This window comes from Brienomyrus brachyistius, chromosome 2 (genome assembly GCF_023856365.1).
Source record: "Brienomyrus brachyistius isolate T26 chromosome 2, BBRACH_0.4, whole genome shotgun sequence".
Lineage (NCBI taxonomy): Eukaryota > Metazoa > Chordata > Actinopteri > Osteoglossiformes > Mormyridae > Brienomyrus > Brienomyrus brachyistius.
Window position 1 is genome coordinate 23,764,427 of NC_064534.1, and position 23,146 is coordinate 23,787,572.

General features: G+C 38.8%; 2 protein-coding genes across 5 annotated transcripts in view; one reads left to right on the forward strand and one right to left on the reverse strand.

Annotated features, from left to right (window-relative positions):
• The window catches only part of rtkna (rhotekin a), a 36,706-nt gene extending 22,090 nt beyond the window's left edge, over positions 1-14,616 (forward strand). For 3 of the 4 annotated variants that reach the window (XM_049003430.1, XM_049003446.1, XM_049003441.1), the window contains exons 2-12: positions 2,935-3,134; positions 3,293-3,345; positions 4,683-4,736; positions 5,933-6,050; positions 6,192-6,416; positions 6,589-6,683; positions 7,284-7,390; positions 7,493-7,624; positions 8,963-9,128; positions 10,558-10,665; positions 13,566-14,616. In XM_049003430.1, coding sequence (XP_048859387.1) covers positions 2,935-3,134; positions 3,293-3,345; positions 4,683-4,736; positions 5,933-6,050; positions 6,192-6,416; positions 6,589-6,683; positions 7,284-7,390; positions 7,493-7,624; positions 8,963-9,128; positions 10,558-10,665; positions 13,566-14,113 — 1,806 coding nt within the window. In that variant the 3' untranslated portion in view covers positions 14,114-14,616. Of the gene's footprint in view, positions 1-2,934; positions 3,135-3,292; positions 3,346-4,682; positions 4,737-5,932; positions 6,051-6,191; positions 6,417-6,588; positions 6,684-7,283; positions 7,391-7,492; positions 7,625-8,962; positions 9,129-10,557; positions 10,666-11,716; positions 11,817-13,565 lie in introns of all 4 variants that reach the window. The other variant, XM_049003457.1, reaches the window with a different exon arrangement.
• Positions 14,617-19,440: 4,824 nt separating this feature from the next.
• si:dkey-40c11.2 (drebrin) overlaps positions 19,441-23,146 on the reverse strand; it is a 38,762-nt gene continuing 35,056 nt past the window's right edge. The window contains exon 16 of the mRNA XM_049003390.1: positions 19,441-22,215. Within this exon, the coding sequence (XP_048859347.1) occupies positions 22,079-22,215 (137 nt within the window). The 3' untranslated portion in view covers positions 19,441-22,078. The remainder of the gene's footprint in view (positions 22,216-23,146) is intronic.

Here is a 23,146-nt window from a genome sequence, read left to right on the forward strand (position 1 = left end):
CTTTTTGGCGAACACAAGAAATTTTTATTAGTTTTTATTGTTTTACTCTTAATTTGCATATATTCTAATGTTAAAGTGTGTTTTTGTTCTGAGCAAATATACACTTGCTACCCAGATAAATAGCTTTAAATGTTTTCTTTGCCTAAGACTTGCTCAGAACTGTAAATGATATGTAAATATTTCACATATGATGAATATGGTATTAAAATTTGATATTATTATTATTATCTATCCAGTTATCCCCATCTGGACTCATTTTTAATTCTCCCGCTTCATTACTCAGAAACAGTCAATGTGTTCTCCCCATAACCCTTGTCCCCCACCTACCCCTGGTGTGCAGTCACGCTCGAACAACACAGAAATTAGGTGGAGGGCCAGTCCTATTATTTGGTGATGATGTATGTATTGGTGTATTTCGATCATAATATTGCAAAGGAATCCATATTACTGTCGTACTGAAATGTAGATGGCGTTTCTGGAATAAACTGAGAAAGGATTCTGGAATCGCTTGTGAAAATGTGGGGCAGGTCATGCAGTATTCGGCAGATCATTTGCAAGCTGTAGCAAAGGCGTTATATTAGTTTTACTTGATATCCATTAATTAGCTGTAGCGTCACATCTTTTTCTTGTTTGTCAGTTAAACTTTCAGTGAACAATAATATATTTGTCTAGATATATGAATGTTTTCGTCCTTATTGTATTTATTCAAGATTTCTCTCTGTTGTCCCATCTGTAACTGGAAGGATACATTTGATCTCTGAGATGGCCAGTTCCCAGTGGAGTCTGGTGATTGGCTGTGCTGGGAAATGAAGCTGCCTTATTTTAAACTTAGGCAATTATTCATTTTTAGTACATACCTCCCATGGCAATAGACCCATTACATGCTCATAAACTAAAGGGCTTGGCTATTTAGAGCATCAATGAATATTTTCAACCTTATTCTATTAGATTAGTTTTGACTTTAAATAGATTCCCAAATCGTCCTTCAAACTGTCAGGATTGGGTCTATTGCCTTAAAGCCAGGTGTTGCCAGTGAAACTCTGGCTGGGGTCTTTTGGCCAGTGTTGTGCTGTCATTTTCCTGCATGACCACAATTGAAGATATGATGAAATCTTGGGGAAAAATGCTTTGGGTGGCATCCTGGTTCTCTGGGTAGCATTGCTGCCTTACACCTCTGGGGCTGGGGGGTTGAATCTTGCCCCTGCTGTTTTCAGTGCATCCGCCACTTTTGCACATGCTTCGTTTTCCTGCTGTAGTCTGTTGAAATTCAGCTGTGCATTGCATGTTTAACTGGGATGCACTCCAGGCCCTCCATGACCCTGTACTGACGGGGGGGTGGATAAAATATCTTGGCCCTCTCTCTGATTTACTGAGAAAACAATAACGGAGTAACCCAAAATAAACTCAAATATCTGAATCGAGAAAAATATTTTTATGTATTATCTTTCGTTTGGTTTTCTGCTTGTCGACATCTACTATGCAGCCAGCATGGGTTAGGGTCGGGTAATTTGTGACCAACGAATTTCTTCCACAATTTCTGTTGATGTTACTGGATCACAGTACAAGTGCATAAGAAGACCAGTGTTCCTTGATCTACAGTATGGGAAATGAATCAAAATATTCTAAAGATTTTTATATCGAAATGCCCCGCATAAGTCGTGTGAATGTGAATATGAGCTGTCTTGTTTATCTGCCACTGTTCTTGTGTTTATATTTTCTTGCTAATCTCTTGCCACTATTATCTGCAGTGTGATTTGTTTATGGACTGTTGCTGTCTTTACTTCCTATCCGTCCTGTGTAAAAGTCACAATAAACAAGCTGATCACAGAATAATGAACACTGACTAAAACAAACTACAGACGTTCCTCTACTTACGAATGAGTTACGTTCCGAATGGCCGTTCATAATTTAAATTCCATTGAAACGTCCATAAGTCGTTATTCAGCATCATTTTAAGGGTATATGCAAGTTCAAAGAACTAGGATGCTGGGAGATGCACGCTACGCTGCTGCACGGCGGGAGTAGCAGCCGGAAATCGTACGAGGCGGAATTGGTGCGCAGAAAAAAATAAATAATGTTGCAGACAGGAAACGGGAGCCCAAGGATTTGGACACAATTTGGACTTACAGTCATCTTCGTTCGTATGTCTGAAAGTTCGTAAGTTGAAGGTTCGTAAGTAGAGGAGCTTCTGTATATTAGTTTGGTAAAATAAGAAATAACTGACAGCAAAATACTGGGAGAAGCAGTGGTGGAAGCAAAGGAACAGACAGGGTCTTTAGAGGGTTTCGGGGTTTCAGGTGTAAACAGAGTTCATCTCCAGTGATAAGCTGGAGGGTAGGGTATCTGGTAGGGTAGCATCAATATGCATGCTAATTTGTTGCGTGTTTCTCCCACTGTAGCATAGGTGCACTCATGTATCAAGCCATAGGTATAACTATACAGATTCATTTGAAATTTGTTTCACTGTTTCATTGCCAAAACAGGAAGTAATTAGAAAGGGATGCCTTTGTTACATTTCTTTATGATCTTCACATTATTTCTGACAGCATGTGTTTCTGTTAGAGAGACACATTCTACTTCAGATCTCGGGTCTTTCTTTCCTTATGAGCATTCCGATAAATGATTTAATATCCTTTCAGCTTTGGAACCGAGGATGAGAAGCCATTTATTGTTTATTCCCTCTTGTTAACGATGTTACAGCCATGCTTTCACTGCAGATGTGTGGGCAAACAGCTCTAGGCAACATTTGCAATTAAAGCATTAGTTAAGCAAGCATGTATATATAGATTAGCAAACATATTACGTGCATTAATACCTTAAGGTAACAAAAGGCATGCTAGCATAGCTTTCTGGGCTTTTCTTTATGCGTCGAAGCTGGAATACTCTAAATCTCGACTTAGCCGTTGGACACTCCTTCCTCTCACACCCCTGCAGGACAGTGACATCCAGAAAAAGATCGACTATGAGATCCGGATGCGTGATGGGGCGTGCAAGCTGCTGGCTGCCTGCTCCCAGAGGGACCAGGCGCTGGAGGCCTCCAAGAGTCTGCTGACCTGCAACGCCCGCATCATGGCCTACATGTCGGAGCTGCAGCGCAAGAAGGAGGCTCAGGTCCTGCAGAGGGCAGTGCGCAGGTCAGCGGCCTGGGGGTGGGGGGCACAGGCGCCCATGGCTTTATGGATCTTTGAAGTTTGTGTGGGATCGTCCTGGCAGACAGATGGACAGCAGAATATTCTTTTGTTGCATAGAGAAATAAGGAAATTCAGTTGAACTTATCTGCTTGTTGGTTTAGGTCATCAGATGGGGGCCCTAGACTTCCCTGCAAGGGAAAAGTGGCTATCTCAGGTATGTGATACTTCCTCAAAGTTATCTTAGTATTATTGCCTTGTTTTATGATTTATTCTGCGTCTTGCATATTATAGACCTTATCGGTCATGTACATTTTGGAATTTGATTGCCAAAGAGCATTCCGTTCACGTACTGTCTACAGTCTGCTGCTCCTGCAGTGAAGATGTATTGCCTTCCATCACGACTGAGTGCCTGGCTTTTGAATCACTAATGAGGCAGAGATGTACATGCTGCTGGACTCTGCATGATCCTTTTAAACTCTCATTGTCCTGGCTGTAATTTTCTCATTATAGACCGTGTCCATGGTGACCCGCAGCCCTGGGAGCTGTGCAGTCGCTCATCTGTGTTTTGTCTGTCATGCAGATGAAGGGCGTGAAGGTTAATTTTGTGTTGGAGGAGGAGATTAATATCCCTCCTAGAGGACGCCCCTGGGGGTGGATCCTGGTGGTTGAGTGGTTGTTACTGAGTTCTTATTGAACAGTAAAATGGTATAGCCTCTCACTAGCACTCCCCCCTCAAGAAAAAGGTTTTGTCTGCATGGTCACAGCCGGAGGAACATGGATGCTTACAGGGTGCTTAAAGGCAATTATGCTGTGAACTTAAGTGACATATATTAATTATGTCAAATTATGTAGTCATATTTACATGGTTTCATTTTTGAAAAGTGTAAAGGTGTGTGTGTGTGTGTGTGTGTGTGTGAGCGGGTATACCTATCCTTATGGGGACACAATGTCCCCATAACATAATAAATATAAATTTTTTTCCCTTATGGGAACCGGTTTCCTGCTCCCCATAAGGGAAAACTCTATTTTATAAAATCAATGACTGCTGTGAAAAAACTAAAAATGCAAAAACTCTTGTATTTTGCTTGGTTACTTATGGTTATGGTTAAGGCAGGGTGGGGGTAAGGTTGTCATAGTTAGCGTTAGCATTTTTCCCATACAAGTGAACGAGTGGGCCTCATAAAGATAGGTATACCCTACGTGTGTGTGTGTGTGTGTGTGTGTGTGTGTGTGTGTGTGTGTGTGTGTGTGTGTGTGTGTGTGTGTGTGTTATTATCATGTTGTATTACAAAACACAATACTAACAACTAGCAACTATCCAAATGTCTCAAGCCTGACGTTTCAAGGGTCCTGAACAGGGGATGGAATCAGTGGTACATGTAGTGATGCATGTCGGCAGATCTGCCACATGTAGTGATGCATGACGGCAGGTGTGACACATGCATGATGAGCAGCAATAGCTGTGGCGCTCGTGTTGATTTATACTCCGTCAGCATAATTATCATCTGACCCCAGCTGGATTCACTCTGGATTTGTTGTTTTTTATTGCAGATCTGCGGATCCCACTCATGTGGAAAGACACTGAATACTTCAAAAACAAAGGAGGTGAGCTGGGAGTCAGACTACTCTGTCTGCAGAGAGACGGCCAGGGATGTATCACCAATGGTAGCATATCACAATGATGGGACTGTGAATCTACTACAGCTGACCTCTTCAATTCCTCTAATGTGTCCACTGCTCCCACAAATCCCATGAAAAACTACAGACTGTTTATTGATAATGTATAATTTATGAGATGGTGAGTGCTTCTCTAGTTCAAGTGTACTGAAATGGATTGTCTGGTCTAGGTGCATTGGAAGTACTGAATGATTTTACTTTGATTTTTTTTTGTGGTCAGCAACTACCTATGAAGTGAGATATAAGGAACTAGAAAAACAATGCAACTATTATCATGCATCATTGTGCCTTTTAATAACTACCTGGAGCTTATTGATAATAATTGAGAAGTTTAATAAAAGCCTGATTTGATGCTGAAACCCGGAATTCTGTTGATGGGGCTGAGGACTGACTGAGCCGTGTAAAAAAAACGACAGATAGGGTACTAAACTTTCTGCAAGCATTGTGTATTGAAGTAGAAGCTCAAAAGATACCGGTATGCTCATTCATTTACAAACAGAGAAGCAGCACATCTTCATGGTTGACCATATAAAAAAATTCATCAAGCAAGAAAAAAAAAGATCATTTGGGGTCTGAAAGTTGTTTGAGGGGAAGAACAATACAGTCATGCCCCGCATGATGATGTTTCGGTCAGTGATGGACCGCATATACGACAGTGGTCCTTTAAGATTATACTGTAATGGAGCTGAAAAATTCCTATTACCTAGTAACATCATAGCCGTAGTGCAATGCATTAATCACATGTTTGTGGTGATACTGGAGGAAACAAACCTACTGCACTGCTAATCGTGTAAATATGTAGCGCATACAATTATGTACAGTACATAATACTTGGTGATGATAACTATGTTACTAGTTTATCAATAAACTCAGCTGTACTTCTTATCGTTACTTAGGCTATACCATATAGCCTGGGTGAGTAGTAAGGTATAACATATGGGTTTGTTTAAGAGCACTTTATGAAGTTCGCACAATAACAAAATTGCCTAGCGTTGAATTTCTCAGAACGTAACCCCGTCGTTAAGTGACGCATGACTGCACCGTGAAACCTCAGCAGATGGCAGAGTTTGTGCATTCCAAAGACAATCTGCCTCATCCATCCATCATCTTCCTCTTTCATTCAGAGCTACATCGTTGTGCGGTATTCTGCCTGCTGCAGCTGGATGGCGAGATCTACGATACAGACATGGTGATGGTGGACCGCACACTGACAGACATCTGCTTCGACAATACCGTCGTTTTGTGAGTTGTCTTTTCTATGCCAGAACGCATACCTGCCTTATTCGCTCAGCTTCCCCTCTTTCCCTGAGACTGCAGCATCTACTGTCCGCTGCCGTTTTTGAAGTGTTTTACAGTGTGTGTGCGCCGGTGTGTACTGTACAGCACCGAGGCCAGCCCCGAGTTTGAGCTGCGGGTGGAGCTCTACAGCTGCTGCACGGAGGACGAATTCTCGACCTGCAGCACTCCGCGCAAGCTGGCCAGCAAGCTCAGCAGTTCTCTGGGTCGCTCCACGGGGAAGAAGATGCGGGCAGCGATGGAGCCGAGCATCTGCAATCCGGCGAATAATGGAGGAGCGGCTACCATACTGTTACCCATGCCCGCTGTCCCGTAAGTGACTGGGGTGGCAGTGAGCCCATATGTTCAACAGTCCTTTGGATGTAGCTAGTGGAAACCACTGAAAGCTGTTACAATACAACTGTGCATGTAATTAAAAGAATGTCACTGCATGATAGACCCCTGTGCAGGACAGCCTCACACTCAAGCTGGTTTTTGTGTCCAGGGGACCAAAGTATAATGTCCTGGCTCACACTTCGCTCACACTGGCCCATGTGCAGGACAGCTTTCGCACACATGACCTCTCCATCTCTGGGAATGGTGAGTCACTTTTCTCCTTTTCAGCCTTGACTCCACCTTCTCCTCAACTTCTTTACTTTCTCCATTCCTGCATCCTTTTTTTTTTGGTGCAAGAATGTAATGGAATAAAAATCTTATCCAATATCTCTAAAAATATGTCAGCATCCAGCGTTTCTTATGCCTCGTGCTGTGCCTTTCTTCCTTTGGGACATAGTTTGGCACCTTATGTTAAGGTCGCTATCAAACGGTTTACCCAAAATCTGTTTTTTTTACTAAACTTGCAATTAATGTATAGTAATGATAAATTTGTTTCCACTGCCTGTCACAGCAGTGTTACAGTTATAATTTTTGCTACCACTCTATAATAAGACTACCCTTATGAATGGTGTATAATCAGCATACTAATTAGGTTGTAACACTTAGTAAATCATTAATAGACAATTATAAATGAGTTGTTTTTTTATATATTAATGAATTACTACCATTTATAAGTGGTAAAATGGAGCCTTGTTGTAAAGTGGTATTTTGCAATAGACCACACCATAATGGAATATTTTACATTAAGCATTCTTGCTTTTTCATTTCAATCTCCTGTCCCATTGCTCTCTCTCTCTGCTTCAGAGGAGTGCACATACTGGCTGCCACTCTATGGGAGCATGTGCTGTCGCCTGGCTGCCCAGCCGTACTGTATGACAGAGCAGATGATGAGTGGCTACCTGAAGGTCAAGGTAACAGGGTGCAGTGGAGCAGTACAGGTCAGATCTGCGTAGCTATGCTAACTGACAAACCGCTCACTCTCCACTGCCTGCTGTTCTGCTTACCTCTGCCAGCCACTAGGAGGGGACCATCAGAGCTGGACAAAGGTATACAGTGTCCTGAAAGGGACAAACCTCTTCTGTTACCACAAAGAAGAGGACATGCAAGCAAATGTGGAACCAGCTTTTACTATTGCTATCAATAAGGTTAGTTTGATTTCATTCTTCCATGCACAACATACATCTAAGGCTTTTAGTGGTTGATGTTTTATTATTAACTGGAAACTATCATTAATGGACCTTCTTGGCGTCCCTGGTGCTTTGGGTTTACTCAGGAACTTCATCTCTCCTTGTCAGCCAAAACCTTCTTCTAAAACCAATTTGCATTGTTTTCTATGCATTACAGGTGTATGGTTTTTTTAAAAATTTGTATATACATTTACACTCTATTATTTAATTTGTTCCTTATGCACATGCTATCTTCATCATTGATTATTATTTATTTTTCTGTAGGTAAATCATTCTGTGGGACCCTTTAGAGTTGTGGGAATTATTGGACTACAAGGAATGTGCTGCCATCTGCTGTTACTTTTGTGAATTAGGACATAGTTGGCATGATAGGAGATGATACTTGTCCATACATGGGTTTAATTCAGTCTGAGGGCTTCCTGCTTGAGTTTTCCAATTTATCATAAACAATCAGAGTGAGAATATTTATTGCCACATTACCAAGGCTGGTGGAAATTATACAACTAACAATTAGGTCACAATTCAGAATTTATTCAGAGAATAAAGCATGATTTTTGTTCAGAATGGGACACCGCATTTTATTCTCAGTATAGAACAATCAAGTAAAATATTGCTAAAAGTAATAATTAGTATATTTAGCAACACACATAGGAACCTTTTGTAAAGACATAGCAAAAGATTACTGTTCCACTTCCAGAATAAGAGGCGTTTTCAGATTTGTTGCCACTTTGTGTGTTTGGTTTTGGGATGGGGACTTAAGCAACAAGCAAATTATCATCTTTTATCTGCTTCATTCATGTCAATAAGTCATATCATGCTACTGATTCATATTTTACACCAAGAACTCGATTAATATATCCGAGGCCAAAAGTTACCAGAATCAGTGCCGTGTATAAAAGTGTCCTATTCTTGCCTGCCGTTTACCACCAGGTGTACCTTCTCTTAAATGGAGAAGTCATTCCAGAAAGTTCTGGAAATATGTAATCCACGGTCTTCTGGTGTTGTTTTTCCATCTTGGGTAAAAGCAGGTTTCGATGTGTAATGCAATGCAATGTAGTAACAGGAATTTCTGATTGTAAAGAAAACTGATTGTTAAGAAAAACTCTATAAACGTAGTGACACAAAGACAAGACAGACACATAGTGCTAAACTGATCTAACTACAAGGAAAAGAAAGACCAATGAAAAACTGGTTTTGTCCTGCTGGACCAGGGCAATTTAGTGAGGGAATGGCTGTGTATTGTGTAAAGTTGGTGCTGAACTACTGATTAGTAGTATGCGCACTTGTGTCTCTCAGGAAACAAAGATTCGCGCCACAGAGAAGGATGTCCACTGCAAAGGGCAGAGCATCAACATCAGCAACCGCTACGGGGGGGAGGAGGTAACACATACGCTTGGCACAGAAAGTCGAGAGGACATGCAGCGCTGGATGGAGGCCTTCTGGCAACAATTTTACGACATGAGTGAGCGCATTGAAAAACATTATCTCATTGCAGTTAATCTGGATGGTAACCAGAAATGTGTATTCTATAGTGGAAATTATTTTCATGGGCATGCTCAGAATTTTTAAATGAAATTTAGTCATATTCAATTTACACTAGTACAGCAGAAGTACCATGCTGTTAATTACATATTATAGCAGACAGTGATGTAAAAGTTCTGAAACAGAAACCAAAATCATACAAACAATCATGCTGTCATGTTGTGGTTCTGGAAGATGAAAGTGCGACACCCCCCCCCCCCCCCCCCAACCCAAACTGCCACCACTGTCGGTGTAGTCTGTTGAGCTCTCATTATGTTACTAATGCTACAAAACTCTTTTTCATTTCACATTTAACACTTCAACACATGTAAATCACTGTATTATTATTCTGTGTAAAGTTAGCGCAATCTGTATATTTAGTAAATTTCACACATGACACCTATTTCATTTTTCTCCAACTGTGTGTGTCATGTGACCATTTTGGTCCAATCATGATTGAGTGATCACGTGCGCAGTAGAAGCTAGGCTAGTTTCATTAGCTCAGGATGGATAATAACCGTGAAACTGCAGATCCCTTGAGGCACATTCAAGTCAGCAGTCTGGGAACATTTTGGTTATCCAGTGGGGTATAGGGATGGCAGTCATGTCGTACACAAAACGCACACAATTGGTTGTAAGTGTTTCAAAAAACATGCTCAAATAAGTTTCTTTTTTAGTTTATTTTTGTTTACGTCATTATTTTATGTGGAGTTAAGCTAATTTAACATGTTCTTTAGTGTTGGTTTTTTAGTGCTGCACTCCCCTCCCCCTCAAAAAATCAAAACAAAAAATCTGTGAGGTCTGAACCTAACCATGTACTTTGAGAATCGTTAGACCCCCTAATAGCAGTGTTATTTAGGGTCTAGTATAGTCTACACCATCTAGTCAAACCAGTGTTTTACTGCCAGTATTTCAGTTTATTGGCAGAACTGTTTGGTGTATTAATATTTTTCAGCAGTAATTACGTTTTTTTTTAGTCATGTTTTTTCCTATCTTGGTTTTTAACTGTATTTCATGACACTGCTGTGATTGACTCTAAAGTCATCAGAGCCTAGAACTGGAAAGACAGTCCATGTGACAGACTGGCATGCTGCAGAAGGTGTTCCCTTACCATGTGACCTATGCTGCCTGGGATTGGCTCCAAGACCACTGCGATCCTGTACTGAACAAGTGAAGTGAAGATGGACGCAGGCATCTAGAAATGAATGAATGATTGTCTAATACTTTTTAATCGCAAAGAGCTAACAGTTGATTGCATTTTAAGTTCCCTAATGTTTCTAAACTAGATGCTTTGGCAGACTTTTATAGATACATATGCATGGCATATACCAGAAGGGAGATGTCATTGTATTCACACCTTTCTTATTTAGGCCAATGGAAACAGTGCTGTGATGATGTAATGAAGATTGAGACTCCATCACCAAGGAAACCTGCCATCATCACAGCTAAACAACAAGGCTCTTTGTATAATGAGATGGGTAAGATCCTGTCTCTCAATACTTTATTAACTGCATGATGGTCATTGTTTTTAATAAGACATGTTCTGGATATGCTTGTTCCTCTATAAATTGAAAATGTTAAACCAGTTCCATTTTAGAATATGTTTGCATTATGCATTTTATAATATAAAGTATACAATCTACAATATATTTTGCTAACAGTATACAATATACAATATAGTTAGCTAATACCGCTGGTAGCCAAAAGATAATATGCTGTTTAGCTGTGGATGCAGTTAGCAAATAAAGTAAAATTAAATTTCACAATTTATATTGGTAGTACATTAAATCTGTACACTTGCCCTCTTACATATTTGCCATAGGTGTCATTACTCTCAAATTTAGCGTGACATTTTGATTCATGGCAAGCTATGAAGTTTTAAAAAGTTTTAGAGCGTTTTATCAGTTATTGACAGCAAATTTGCTATCGGCAGCATACCCACAAATAAACATTTAGAATAGTACTCTTGATTGGAGTAGTATTTGTTATAATTAATTTTTTCAACTGTTTTATTTAGAATTGGCAAGCAATAAATAGAACAGCAAGAGACTGTGTTAAAGCAATACAGGATTTTCTCCAAAGACGCTTGAATTGCTTCCTGAAGGAAGTAATCTAATTAGGTATATTAGGATAATTTCTTCTTCAGATAAGATTAGAAAAGTGAAAAAGGAAACTGCATTCCTTCTATTAACTGCATTCTGCATGTTCTAGAAGTACAAGAGGATCCAAGAGTTCCTCCACTGTCGTTTATCTACCTAATCCACTTTGAATACGCTGGGGATGATCCTGTTTCTTTTGCCTGCACGCTGACTTCAGTACACTCCCTTTCTCTCGTTCTCCTGTTTCCCTGACACACCTCTATAACGTGTGATTTTTGGTAACCTTCACATTTTCACCACTGTCTTCCCCCTGCTGTATTTGATAATTTGCCCGCCATCCTTTTCTCCTTATCTTGACCCTCGCATCACACTGCTTCCTGTGCTCTGTGCTGTCCTTACTCCCCCTCCGTACCCTCCTCGCTTTACCCAGCCACACCCCGTTCTGCCTCTTCCTCTGAGGGTCTGCTGCTGCAGGATAATGCCGTTTCCGCGGAGATCCGTGCTCTGCTGTCTTCCTATTACAACGACAGGTGAAGTAGCGACATGTCTGCCAAAAGTTCACACAATAACACGCCAGTGAACCGTAGTAGAAAACCGGCCTTTGCAGAACTAATTGACCTATCATGTTTTCCTCTCCATTATATACAAACTGTAAAAATATGCTGCAAAAATATGAAATTATTTGACGTTTGGTCAAGCCATTCGCAATTTAAACTGTAGAACTCCTAAAAGCCTTTAAATAGACTTAAGCATTTAAACATTTTTTGATGATTTTTTTTTTCACGGCCCATTTAGCACAAACCACATCATAGTGATGTGTAAAGTGGTTTTGGTTCCTATATGATACTGAGACAGCAGACAAACATGTTTCACATCAGTATCTCCTGAGGGTCTCCTAGCAAGCAAGACTAAACAAGTTGGACCTTGGCAGTGACATACCTTAGAATATGGATTAAAAAATGCAAACCAATAGCCATAGAGCTGGGTAAAAATTTTGTTGTCAGGGTATATACAAATGTCACCGGTTTAAAACTACAATAAATATTCTTAATAACATTATTAGCCTAAAGTAGACTAAGTAGTGTGTTACCTAAGCTTACTTAAAAAAAAAAAAACACATTTATTCCATAAATTAAACTGCACAGCTAGCTTTAGATGTGGTGACTTTTCACTGTTACAATGTAGAGAAGCACAATTTATTTATTTTTTTGCATTATTTAATGCAAATCACTGTTCTGAAACAGCACTGTGCTGTGCTTCTATAAATGATTCTCAGCAGCACTTAACCAATCATAGAATGCAACATCAGTAAGGCCATGATAGATGCTGGCATGTAGTGGGACTGAAACCGCTGAAATGCTAAAGACAATAATGTAAAGATAAAACTCTGCGGTTTGGTTTGGTGTGAAGAGAAAAAAGACCAACTGACCAGAGGGAGGCCCCAGAAAAATGGAAGGACAGTTTTTCAGGGAGCAGTCGGTTTAATGCAGGCATAGTGAAAAACAATCACACCGCCTGAAACTCTGCACTGGCTTGGCAAACAAAAATCACCCATTTCTCACCCCTATCTTTGTTACTTGCCCAAAACACTCTGAACTATTTCATTTTCTCTCCTCTTGAGCTACACTTACTTGCATGCCTGCAAGCCAGATTAACCGAAAGGCTCAGATCCATCTTCAAAGATATCCCCGATTTTTACACGGACCAAAACCCGTGTTACGAATTTCTATTTCCAGTGAAATGGAAGGGCATTTTCTCATCTAGAAGGTCTACATTATCAGTACATTGAATAAAAAACTCTTGACTATTTGGAATATATTAATTAATATACAGCAGATTTAAAACCTAAAATGCAAGTCAGCCATGGTTAACATGGGCAATAGCATAAAGTAATACAAGGCAAAACAGTATTCCAAGAAAATCTGAAATAGCAATGGAAAGATATAACAGCTGTTTTAAATTTGATTCTGGAACAGGCTGAAAATGACGTTATGATTTTAGCTTCTCCTTATTTGCAGTGTATAGTTTATAATTAAAACTTGTTTCTCATGCATTCTTACTCACTGGTCCTGTTAAACTCTTTTTATAGAAATTGTAAAATAGAGTAACAGAATGTGGCATATATTGTAGGTTTAATTTGATAATTAATGTATCGCTTAGTTTCTTAGCACACTGGCGTTTGTCTGCTTTTCATTGAATCTTGCCCACCTGCCATGTTGTGCATTTGTCAAAAGATGCATTGCTGTTCCTTTGGTGGTGATGAACTTGTCTTCTCCCAGTTATTGACGCCTCAGATGACATTGGGATGGTGACGGATATCTTGGCAAGGCGCCGACAGGCGCTGCACCAGAGGACACAGCCGAGGGCGGCCCCTCACTGGATGTGTGTTTTTGAAGATCCTGCAGGTCACTATTCACCCCAGCGCCTGACTCAGCTCTGCAGCACCTCTGTTTGCCGTGGCTCGCTGTGGGACAGCGCCGGGCCCCGTACTGCCGGCCCCTCCTCCCCACGCAGTTTGTCTGAACCCCTGGGTCGTTTTCGCTCCCATACCTTTTCTCTGGACACCAGGCTCAGCAGCCGGAACAGCCATGCCTGTAATGGAGGGCTGAGATGTGCATTGCAGCCGGCCTTCTCCCCTTCCTCGTCCCTCACTCCTCAGACAGCCTTCTTCTGCTCTGCTTCCACCTCCAGCAACAGCTCTAGTGAAGGAAGCTACAGTCTTGATTTCGAAGGTGACTCCATCTTTCGGCTCACGTCAGCCCGCCACAGCCTGAGGAACCTGCGTGCTAAACTGGACCCCCGGAACTGGCTACAGAGTCACATTTAGTACCCCCACCCTCAGTCAAAACACACTGTTCATATGGGTAGTCTGCCTGGATGTAACTAGAACCGTGTCCTACAATACAAAACAAACTGACACTTGGAGTTCCTGTGTTTTGTTCTTCAAGGGAGTTATGATAGGATTAAAGGATAGTTAATTGATCAAGTCATGGTTTGGTGTTCGAATGCATGAAACTTTTTAAATATTTAAATTCAATATCTGAAAAACCTGACAAGAAAATGATAACTGTCTAGCATGTAAAGATAATGAAAGCACTGCATTAATCACTGAGGAAGTAGGATAGTGTTATTCCATTTGAAAGTTGAGGTAATTTTCCATTGACAGTTTGCTTGCACAAAATTTGCTCTTTACATGGCTTTTTATGCAACATTCAGAAACTGTCACATATTAGTACATTTGGATATTCATGTATCTCTTCTTTTGTAAGTAACCTTGGGTGGTGCTGTGCTTTTCGGGTTGTATCTGGGACATAAGTGAATGTTTAATCACAACTTGAAATGATAACTGATCTAAGAATCATCGTTACAATAATGTTTATTTGTCACAGTAATGTCAGCATGGATACTGCATACTGCTATATACCTCTTTATCTCTTCATATAGCTTGCTTTCTCTCTCTCTCCCTCTCTATCTCTATCTCTTAGAAACTCACTGAGTACCCAAGGAATTTTTTGTGGGAAAAAAATGCAATATTTTAGTCATGCAATTCTAGTAAATAGATCTCTGGAAAACCACAACAAGGCCACAACAACTTTTTTTTCATTCATTTCTCAATTTATGGCTATATGTCTGTGAATAATACATATATTTTGCTAACTGCAGCCAGGTTCTTCTCTGCTTCTCATTAATGAAGGGCTTCTTCCTTACTTTATGGGACTTCAGTCCTGCTTCTAGGACTCTGATACGAACTGTCCTAGCAGTGTACTTCACACCTGCACTTAATGTTTCCCATTCCTTCTGAAGGTCATTTGATGTCATCTTCTGATTCATGAGAAACTTTCAGATAAGTTAACGGTCATTTCTGGCTTTAGAAAGTCACTTCTGCCCTTTACCTGGCTGGTTTCTGGTCGTTCCCAATGTCTCCTGCTTCACCTTATTCTTGTGTATTGCTGTCTTAGAAATCATGAACCTGGAAGCAACCTGCTGCTCAGTGTAGCTTCTGCCAGCAGAACGACGATTAAACCAGGATTTAAAAATGCAGATCAAAAAAAAATATAGTGTGGTCATTACTTGCTAATTAGCATTACTTGCTAATGGAAAACTTTATCATGTGATTCATTGCAAGCCTGGTAGAATGCCATCATTAAAAATTCTGAATAGAACATAGTGGCGTGTCTTGCTCCACAATGTAGTCAATTGCAGGGACAAGGTGTAGAATGTTACTTATCAGGAAAACAACCCACAAATTCAACAGCAGAATCCATTTGAGCGTCAGATATTTCAGTAGGTCTGTCCTTGTGTTTCCTATAAAAGTTGAAGTTCAAATTAAATCAAATGAAATCTGACTCCAGATTATCTTTATTTGGATATTAGTTTATGGTACTTAGATATCACTGTGTAATTTATAGGTTGACTCTGAACACTTTTTTTTTTCTTTTTTACTAAACTCGTTCATTACAAACCGGTATTGTACGGTGTTCACTTTCGGCCCTTTAAGGGACTTCCACAGATGCAATATAAATCCAGTTTGTTCTTGGTTCAGGGACTGCAGAGCAGAAAGCTACTTTGATCACTTCAGCTCAGGGACTGATGTACTGTAACTCAGTGTGTCTGATTGATTCTGCTGCTAAGGGGTTTAGCATATTTGATAAGTAGCTCAGGGAATGACATAGGTCAGTGTGTTTGACTGACGAAACTCACATGTGTGAAATTGGACTATATTAATGTAGCCACTCAGCTCCAGTTTAAACCAACCCAAATGAATAGTTAGAACTTCATTAGATCATAATGCCCCAAGCTTTTCTGCTAGTGCTCTAGTGTGTACTAATACTGAGAGAAAGAGAGAAAAGCGAGAATTTATCAAAACAATTTCGTCTGCAAAAATATCAGTTACAATTTAAAGCAAAGCACAGGGAAATATTTGAAGTGGCCAAATGCACGGCTATCATGTGGACCCCGATATGTGACAGAGCACGTTAAAGTCCAATTGAAAGAGTCCCAAAGATCCAGCCATCTGTCTTCTAGCCACTTACTTCCAGCTAATTACGATCAGTCAGAAGGTCCATTAGAAAATTAATTTAGATTTTTTTTCTACGTCAAAAGGGACAGAGCCTTCTAGCAAGGCAAGATCTGCATGACCTTCAGTATCTTTATAATGAGATACAATTTCAAATTGAGAGAATACATGTTAGATGAAACATCAATAAGTATTACCACATTCGGGCGCATACAACACAGCATTCTGTGTTGGTCTGAAAAGCCAGTCTATGGAAAAAAGCAAGAGAAGAGTGAGGAAGGGATGATCAGAAAGTCACTCAGCGGGAGATGTAGTAGGTCAGGTAGACATATCAGGGTAACCTCGCGAGTCCAGTCTCATTGACAATTTGGAGGTGAAATATGGGGCAGGCCGAGGGTATCAAGCGTTACAGACTCCTGTCAGTGCCATCTAATGTCCACAGGATCATGCCAGAACCAACAACCTTACCTGTTCAGCAAGTACTTATGCATTGTCAAGTTATTTATGATTGTTAACTAGATAGTCACATGTCCTGTTATGAGGTTCTGACTAATGCAGCGATAAATGTAAAAAAAAAAAACACCTCAGAACTGACAAATCATTGAATGCAGTATTTAATTTTTTTTAATTGCACTGGTCCAATTAATCAACCTACTCCAACCGTGCATTCATTTACCATGCAGCTACATACTTGATTTTTTATGTGATACTGGACAGATAATTAATTTATTTTGATCATAGTTCCCTGACTTACTCCCTTAAAGTACGGTATGTAGAGATAAGCGTTGCTATATATTGTATAAAATATGTATACCTGTTTACATTTTTAGTTTACATGTTGTGTCTATACAAATAATAAGTCAAACATAACCAATTCAGATGTCACAATAACAGTACGTTTGCAGCTATTATTGCATATTTTCTGTTAAATTTCCTTTTTCTTTGTGAACCATCATTTGTGAAGCATGTGATGTGTAGCATTCTTGGATGAAGCTGACAAAGTGACCGTCTTTTGTTGAGGGGTTTAAGATAAGCTTAGCATCCATGTTCCTATACTGTTAGAAATAAATTATGTTCGTTGAGGTCAGATCTCTTTACTTTGCTTTGTTGTTCTCTTTGACATGAATTGTATTTTGGGAATAATGGATAATATTATTTTCACAGAGACATGCAGGTTTGACGATGTATCCATGAAAGAGCTAACTTTGTCTGCATTAGTTTGATATCTGTATGATAGATAGAAAGAAAAATGTAAGAGGAAATGTTGACTTTTCAGAAATAATTATAATGAATATAATATTATTTTGTGGTCTGGCTGTTATTTCAGTCCGATGTACATTAACACTAACATTAACATAATGTTAATATTTGTTTTTTAAAAAAGCTACACAATTCAAGGTTTCTTGAGGTCTAATTACTTGAGCTCTCTTTCTTGAATAATCTAGATTTTCAGTTTTCATATTGCTTGTATTTTCATTAAGATTTAAAAAGTTGCATGTGACAAGGATGGGAGGACAAACTTTATATGGGGGTTTCGTTTTAGCAAACGAAAGAGGAACAGGTGGCTGCTTTGGCTCTGGCAGAATGGGCACAGGGAGGGAAACTAAGGAGGCGACAGTGTCTGCAGTGGGGGCAGACAGACGAAACACAGACGAAACATACATTTATTGTGTATTGATGTGGCTATTCGCCTAACACCTGCCACACTGGGACATCCAGTCGTCCTGTCCACGGTGTATCAACAGAGGTTTCTTTAAGATACTAGGTGAAGCAATGTCTCACAAAAAAAGAAAAAAAAACGTAGCATATAAATAATGTTTTTAATGGCAATGTATTTTCACAGCAATCTTTTCCATGTGGAAAAAAATGTGACTGAAAATCTGAAAGTCTGAGGAGGTATTGTGCAAATCAACGCCACCCTTAGACTGATAAAAGGAACTTCAGCTCACTAAGCTAATAGACAATGTATCTCTTATCACCACGATTTGATTGGATTGGTTAGTTATGGATCATTATGCGGTTTTAAACCCACCCAGAGAATCAGCAGCTCTCCTAGTAGCCCATGTATAAAAAGGTTTGTACGTTCTTGTACACAATTGTTGGCGGATCATGGTTTTTCCGTCATCGGACCACTCTCAGTAGGTTTCACCATGATTTACCATGAACACCCACATATGACAAGCTAAAAAAAGCTAAAAGCTGTCTTTTAATAGGATAAGACCAGCTCGGCGTAACTTAAATTTTGCTAGTGAAAATGATGTCTTCCAGTAAGAATATGATATCCAGATATCTATAAATCTGTTTTGACTAGTATGAATCATTTTTACTAGTAAGAATTCTATTGTTAGTTACTAGTAAAAATTCATATAGATATGTATAACTCAATTTTTACTATTAATATACAGCATTTCCATTGACCTCCGTTGGATTATTGCTTCCTTTATTCAAAATTCATTTTTTACTAGTAAAAACTCACATTGTACATAAATAGATTTTCACTTTTAATTAAAAAATTCAAGGTCCGTAATTCAATTTTTACTAGCAAAAATATCATTGAGTTGTTACTAGTAGAAATTCACATTGATGATAGTGATTATTACGGACCTCTGAAGTATAATTGCAGATGTCTGCAACATTTTTTGCTAGCTATTAACATAGTTATCTGTAATATGAGGTTTTACTAGTGAAAATTGGCTTATGGATATGTACAATATGACTTCGTACTAGTAAAAATGATGATTCGTACTAATCAAAATTGATGCAATTTATCTGGAATTCATATTCTTACCAGAAAAAAACACTACTTTGAATGTTATTTTTACAGGTAAAAATCAGGTTATGATGACTAAGCCTTACACTATTAAAAGATAATTTGGCTTGCGATACCCCACAAGCCTTGCCATTTTGGAGATTCTCTGACGCAATTGTCTAGTCATAGTCATTCCGATCTTTATCTTCGCTTATTTCTTCTGCATTCCACATGTGGACTACGAGTACTGAATGATAGCTGTACCGTCTGATATGTCCCAGACCTTGACATGCACAGTATTTACCACATAGTCAATATTACTTGTTTCACATAAGAGTGATCATAAGGTTTCTGGCTCATAGGTGTATATCAATAAATCGACACCTCATTGTAAGCATGTTGCAATTTAATGTACTAATATACATTCAGTCAACATGTATTGAAGCTCAAAATTTCATTTCACTGATTACCCAAATGTCATTTGGTCTCATTATCCAGATATGGATACTACAAAATATTAGTTGATTTTAGAGTGGGTTATCAATGAAAGTACTAGTAACCATTTATAGCTGAGACGCTGAATCTCTACGACAGTTTATTTTGTGTTCGTATAACACACATGATCAAGAAAACAACACATTTTATGTAAGAGCAGTGAAGTAAATGGTTTGGAGAATAGAAAAAATTTTACAGTGTTGTCTTTCTGCAAATTTTAAGCTACATGTTGTTCAATATCAAGATGTACAGTACTGATATCCATAAATGTAGTAGAAAACATCTTTGAAAGGTAATCACTAAAAAGTACAAAACTATTTTTTATACATCACTCAAGGTACTTCTCAGTTCTTACTAAATTGAGTGATAAGATTGTAGTCAATCGATTTCAGCACAGAATAAGAATATGAGGAATTTATGTATAATAATGTAGCCTGCAAAGGAAGGAAAGGCTGTGTATAAATGCTAGTATTTATTACTGAGGAACCTGCAAGGATTCCTATGGCTGGCAAGCATCTCAAAATTGGATGAGAACCAAGACGGTGGTATTATCAGCATACTTTTGCTAGAATATCAAGTGTAAATTTTCTCAAAAAAAATATGAAATATTATGGATATTACTTGCTGCATGAAAGTGAATGGGGGAATTGTGCAGCTCCATGGGCTGAGGGTGACAGCAACACATCAAAGAGATTCACAGTGTGACCAAAGGAAACTGGCAGATACCGGTTTACTTCTTACATTTTTTGTCAAAAATTGTAAATGATATACTGGAACTTACAAACAAAAAAGGAGTATGATGAATAATGAGCTGTACTGAATTTGTTTTTACTGTTGTACATTGGTACATCTACGAAATGTCTTGGGAGGTATGACATTCGATGAGCAAATAAAATGAGAATATGGTGCTACTTTTGTGCCTCATTCAAGTAACAAAGTCCACTGATGAGAATATAACATCTATATCTTTAAAGCAACCCATAATCATTCCATTTACTTCATTAAAATATGGGAGACCCATAATGCTGAAATCCAACAATACATTAGCAATATATAATGTTAAATCTACAACCATATTAGCTAAAAATGCATATTGCAGTGCACTAATTGATCATAAACCGTGTTACTGCATTAAGCTGTTAGACGTGATCTTATCTTGCCTTAATATTTTTTTATTTAGATTTATACACTGTATGGCCAAAAGTAAGATCACGTCAAATGGAATCATCCCTGCAGGTCTTATGTAATAAGAAACTTGGTGTTTTCTCCTCATTCTCCTTACAGCTGTTCTTTTTTATCACACAGCCTAAGGACAAGCTGGTGTCCACATACCTTTCACCATATTGTGTGCCTGGAAAAGTTAGGATTACTAAACGTAGTATCTCTGTTGAATACCATTTGAACTGTAGTCACAGAGCATATACAAATACGGAATAAAAACCAAAAGGATTAAGCGCACTGTCATACAGTGGGTTTTTATATAGTGATACATTTTTGGGTCTAAATGTGCTATACTGTAACATTAGGCAAAGTTAACCTAATTTAATATAATACTTTAAGGGAATGTGTTTGATTCTTGTATGAGCAAAATTCTTATCTACATCTGAGAAATAGATTTACATTTTCAGGCACAACAGTTATTAACAGTTATATTAAGAATTACAAAAAAAAAAATAAAAAATAGTCCTAGCAATGAAGAAAAAGACGAAAAACCCAAAAAGGATAAACCATCAAAGGGTAAATGGAACAAAAAAATCATCATACAAGAGAACATCGGAAATAAAACACAAGTAATCTTTCTTGCCAATGGAATGTATCTTCTGGCAGTCTAAAACTAATGTGCATTAATTCCTTAAAGTAGTTAAGATTATTATAACAAAAGCAAAATATGTATTTTCTATCCATGAATGACATTAATACCCTGCAAGTCAAGTAGATTCAACTGCCAAGATCTTAGACCCAGTACTACAGCAAAGTGTTAAGATCGCATGTTCTTCTTTAGAAGCTTCGCTCAATTCAAGACAGGAAACCAGCAATAACCCAGTATCACATATTCCTCATGGTGATGATATTTCCAGTAGTGAGAACTTGCGACATTGATTATTTTTGTGTGATGGAATCCTGATCTTCAGACTATAGTGTTAGTGTACTAAGCAAGGGATTAACTACTGATTATTTATAATGATAAATGAAAGTACAACACTACTGCAAATGGAACCATCCTTGCAGGTCTCATGTAATAGGAAACTGGGTATATTCTCCTAATTCTCCTTACAACATGTTGTTCTTTTATCAGAGAGCCTTGTAGATTTTGGTTGATGAGACATCTGGCTTACTTTCTGAAACAAACATTTTGTAGGGCTCTAGACAAATTACTGTTGTGCTTTTGTTATCACTGGAGCACAACCACAGTGCTACGAATGCTACCGCAATAAAATTCCCAGTCCCTGAGGGAATGTACACATTTGTATGGGAAAATGTGCTTATACGTGTCTGTCTGTATGGCTGTCTCTGCAGATGTTGACCGGTCCTTAGATGGTCTCAACATAGTTGGCGGGGAAGAGCCCCTGGCGGCCATCTTTGCTGCATCCCCTCCACCAGAACTTGTCCACAGTTTCGACGGCACTGATGACGTCACCAGGCTCCAAAGAAAGCTCTGTTTCATCCTCTGTGAAAATTGGATATGATGTGGTTGAGAACATGGCCTATAAGCCTGAGCAGTAACTAGCAGCAACAGTACATGAGCATACAGCTTCCAGAATAATCTGCTGGATTCCAGTGCTGTATCATGTATCACTGTACCATCTGAAGTAAAATCTGTTGCCCCACTCAAGACCAAACACGCGACTCAAAGCAGAATAACAAAGCAGAATTAAATTCATATTTTGACCAACATATCAATGAAAGTCCTTCAACATAAACCATGAGCAGAGGTGGACAGTTCGGCTCCAGAAACTAACACTCGAGATTTTGTTTCGGCCAACCAGTTGAGCATAAAGAGTCACAGTTGCAGAGTACTGAACCGGTTGGATGAAACAAATTCTCAGTCAGAATTTTTACTTTCTGGACCTGAACTATCTATCTCTGAGTATTAGTAATAATCTATGAGTTACAATTATCCCTCTAACAGGAGGAAGAATGCATATGAGTTGTGAATAATTGCTATTAACCTGTTATTAATGTCTCATTCATTCTACTTTGTTTGAAGACAAATTTTCCATTTTATGACAATTGGAATTAGAGGTTTTTCCTGTACTTCCTTGAAGGAATCATAATAATCAATATCATAATCCATAAATCCTTATCCTCCTGTATGATATTCATTTAGTAAAGGATAAGATTGAAGTCTCAAGTCTGTCAAATTGGGTTATAAATGCTGTTATTACAAAATGTAGAGATTGGAAATACAGATAAATACTTGCTAGAATGAACAGTGATTTCTGTGATATTGCTGTAACATCGTCCCTCAAGTACATTTATGAAAGCCAACCATGACATATTTGTGAACATATGAAATACTGACACTACGCATTCATACCTTTATTATGATCCGTATCACTATGTATCATTTAACCTTGTGATGTAGTGTAATTGTGCAT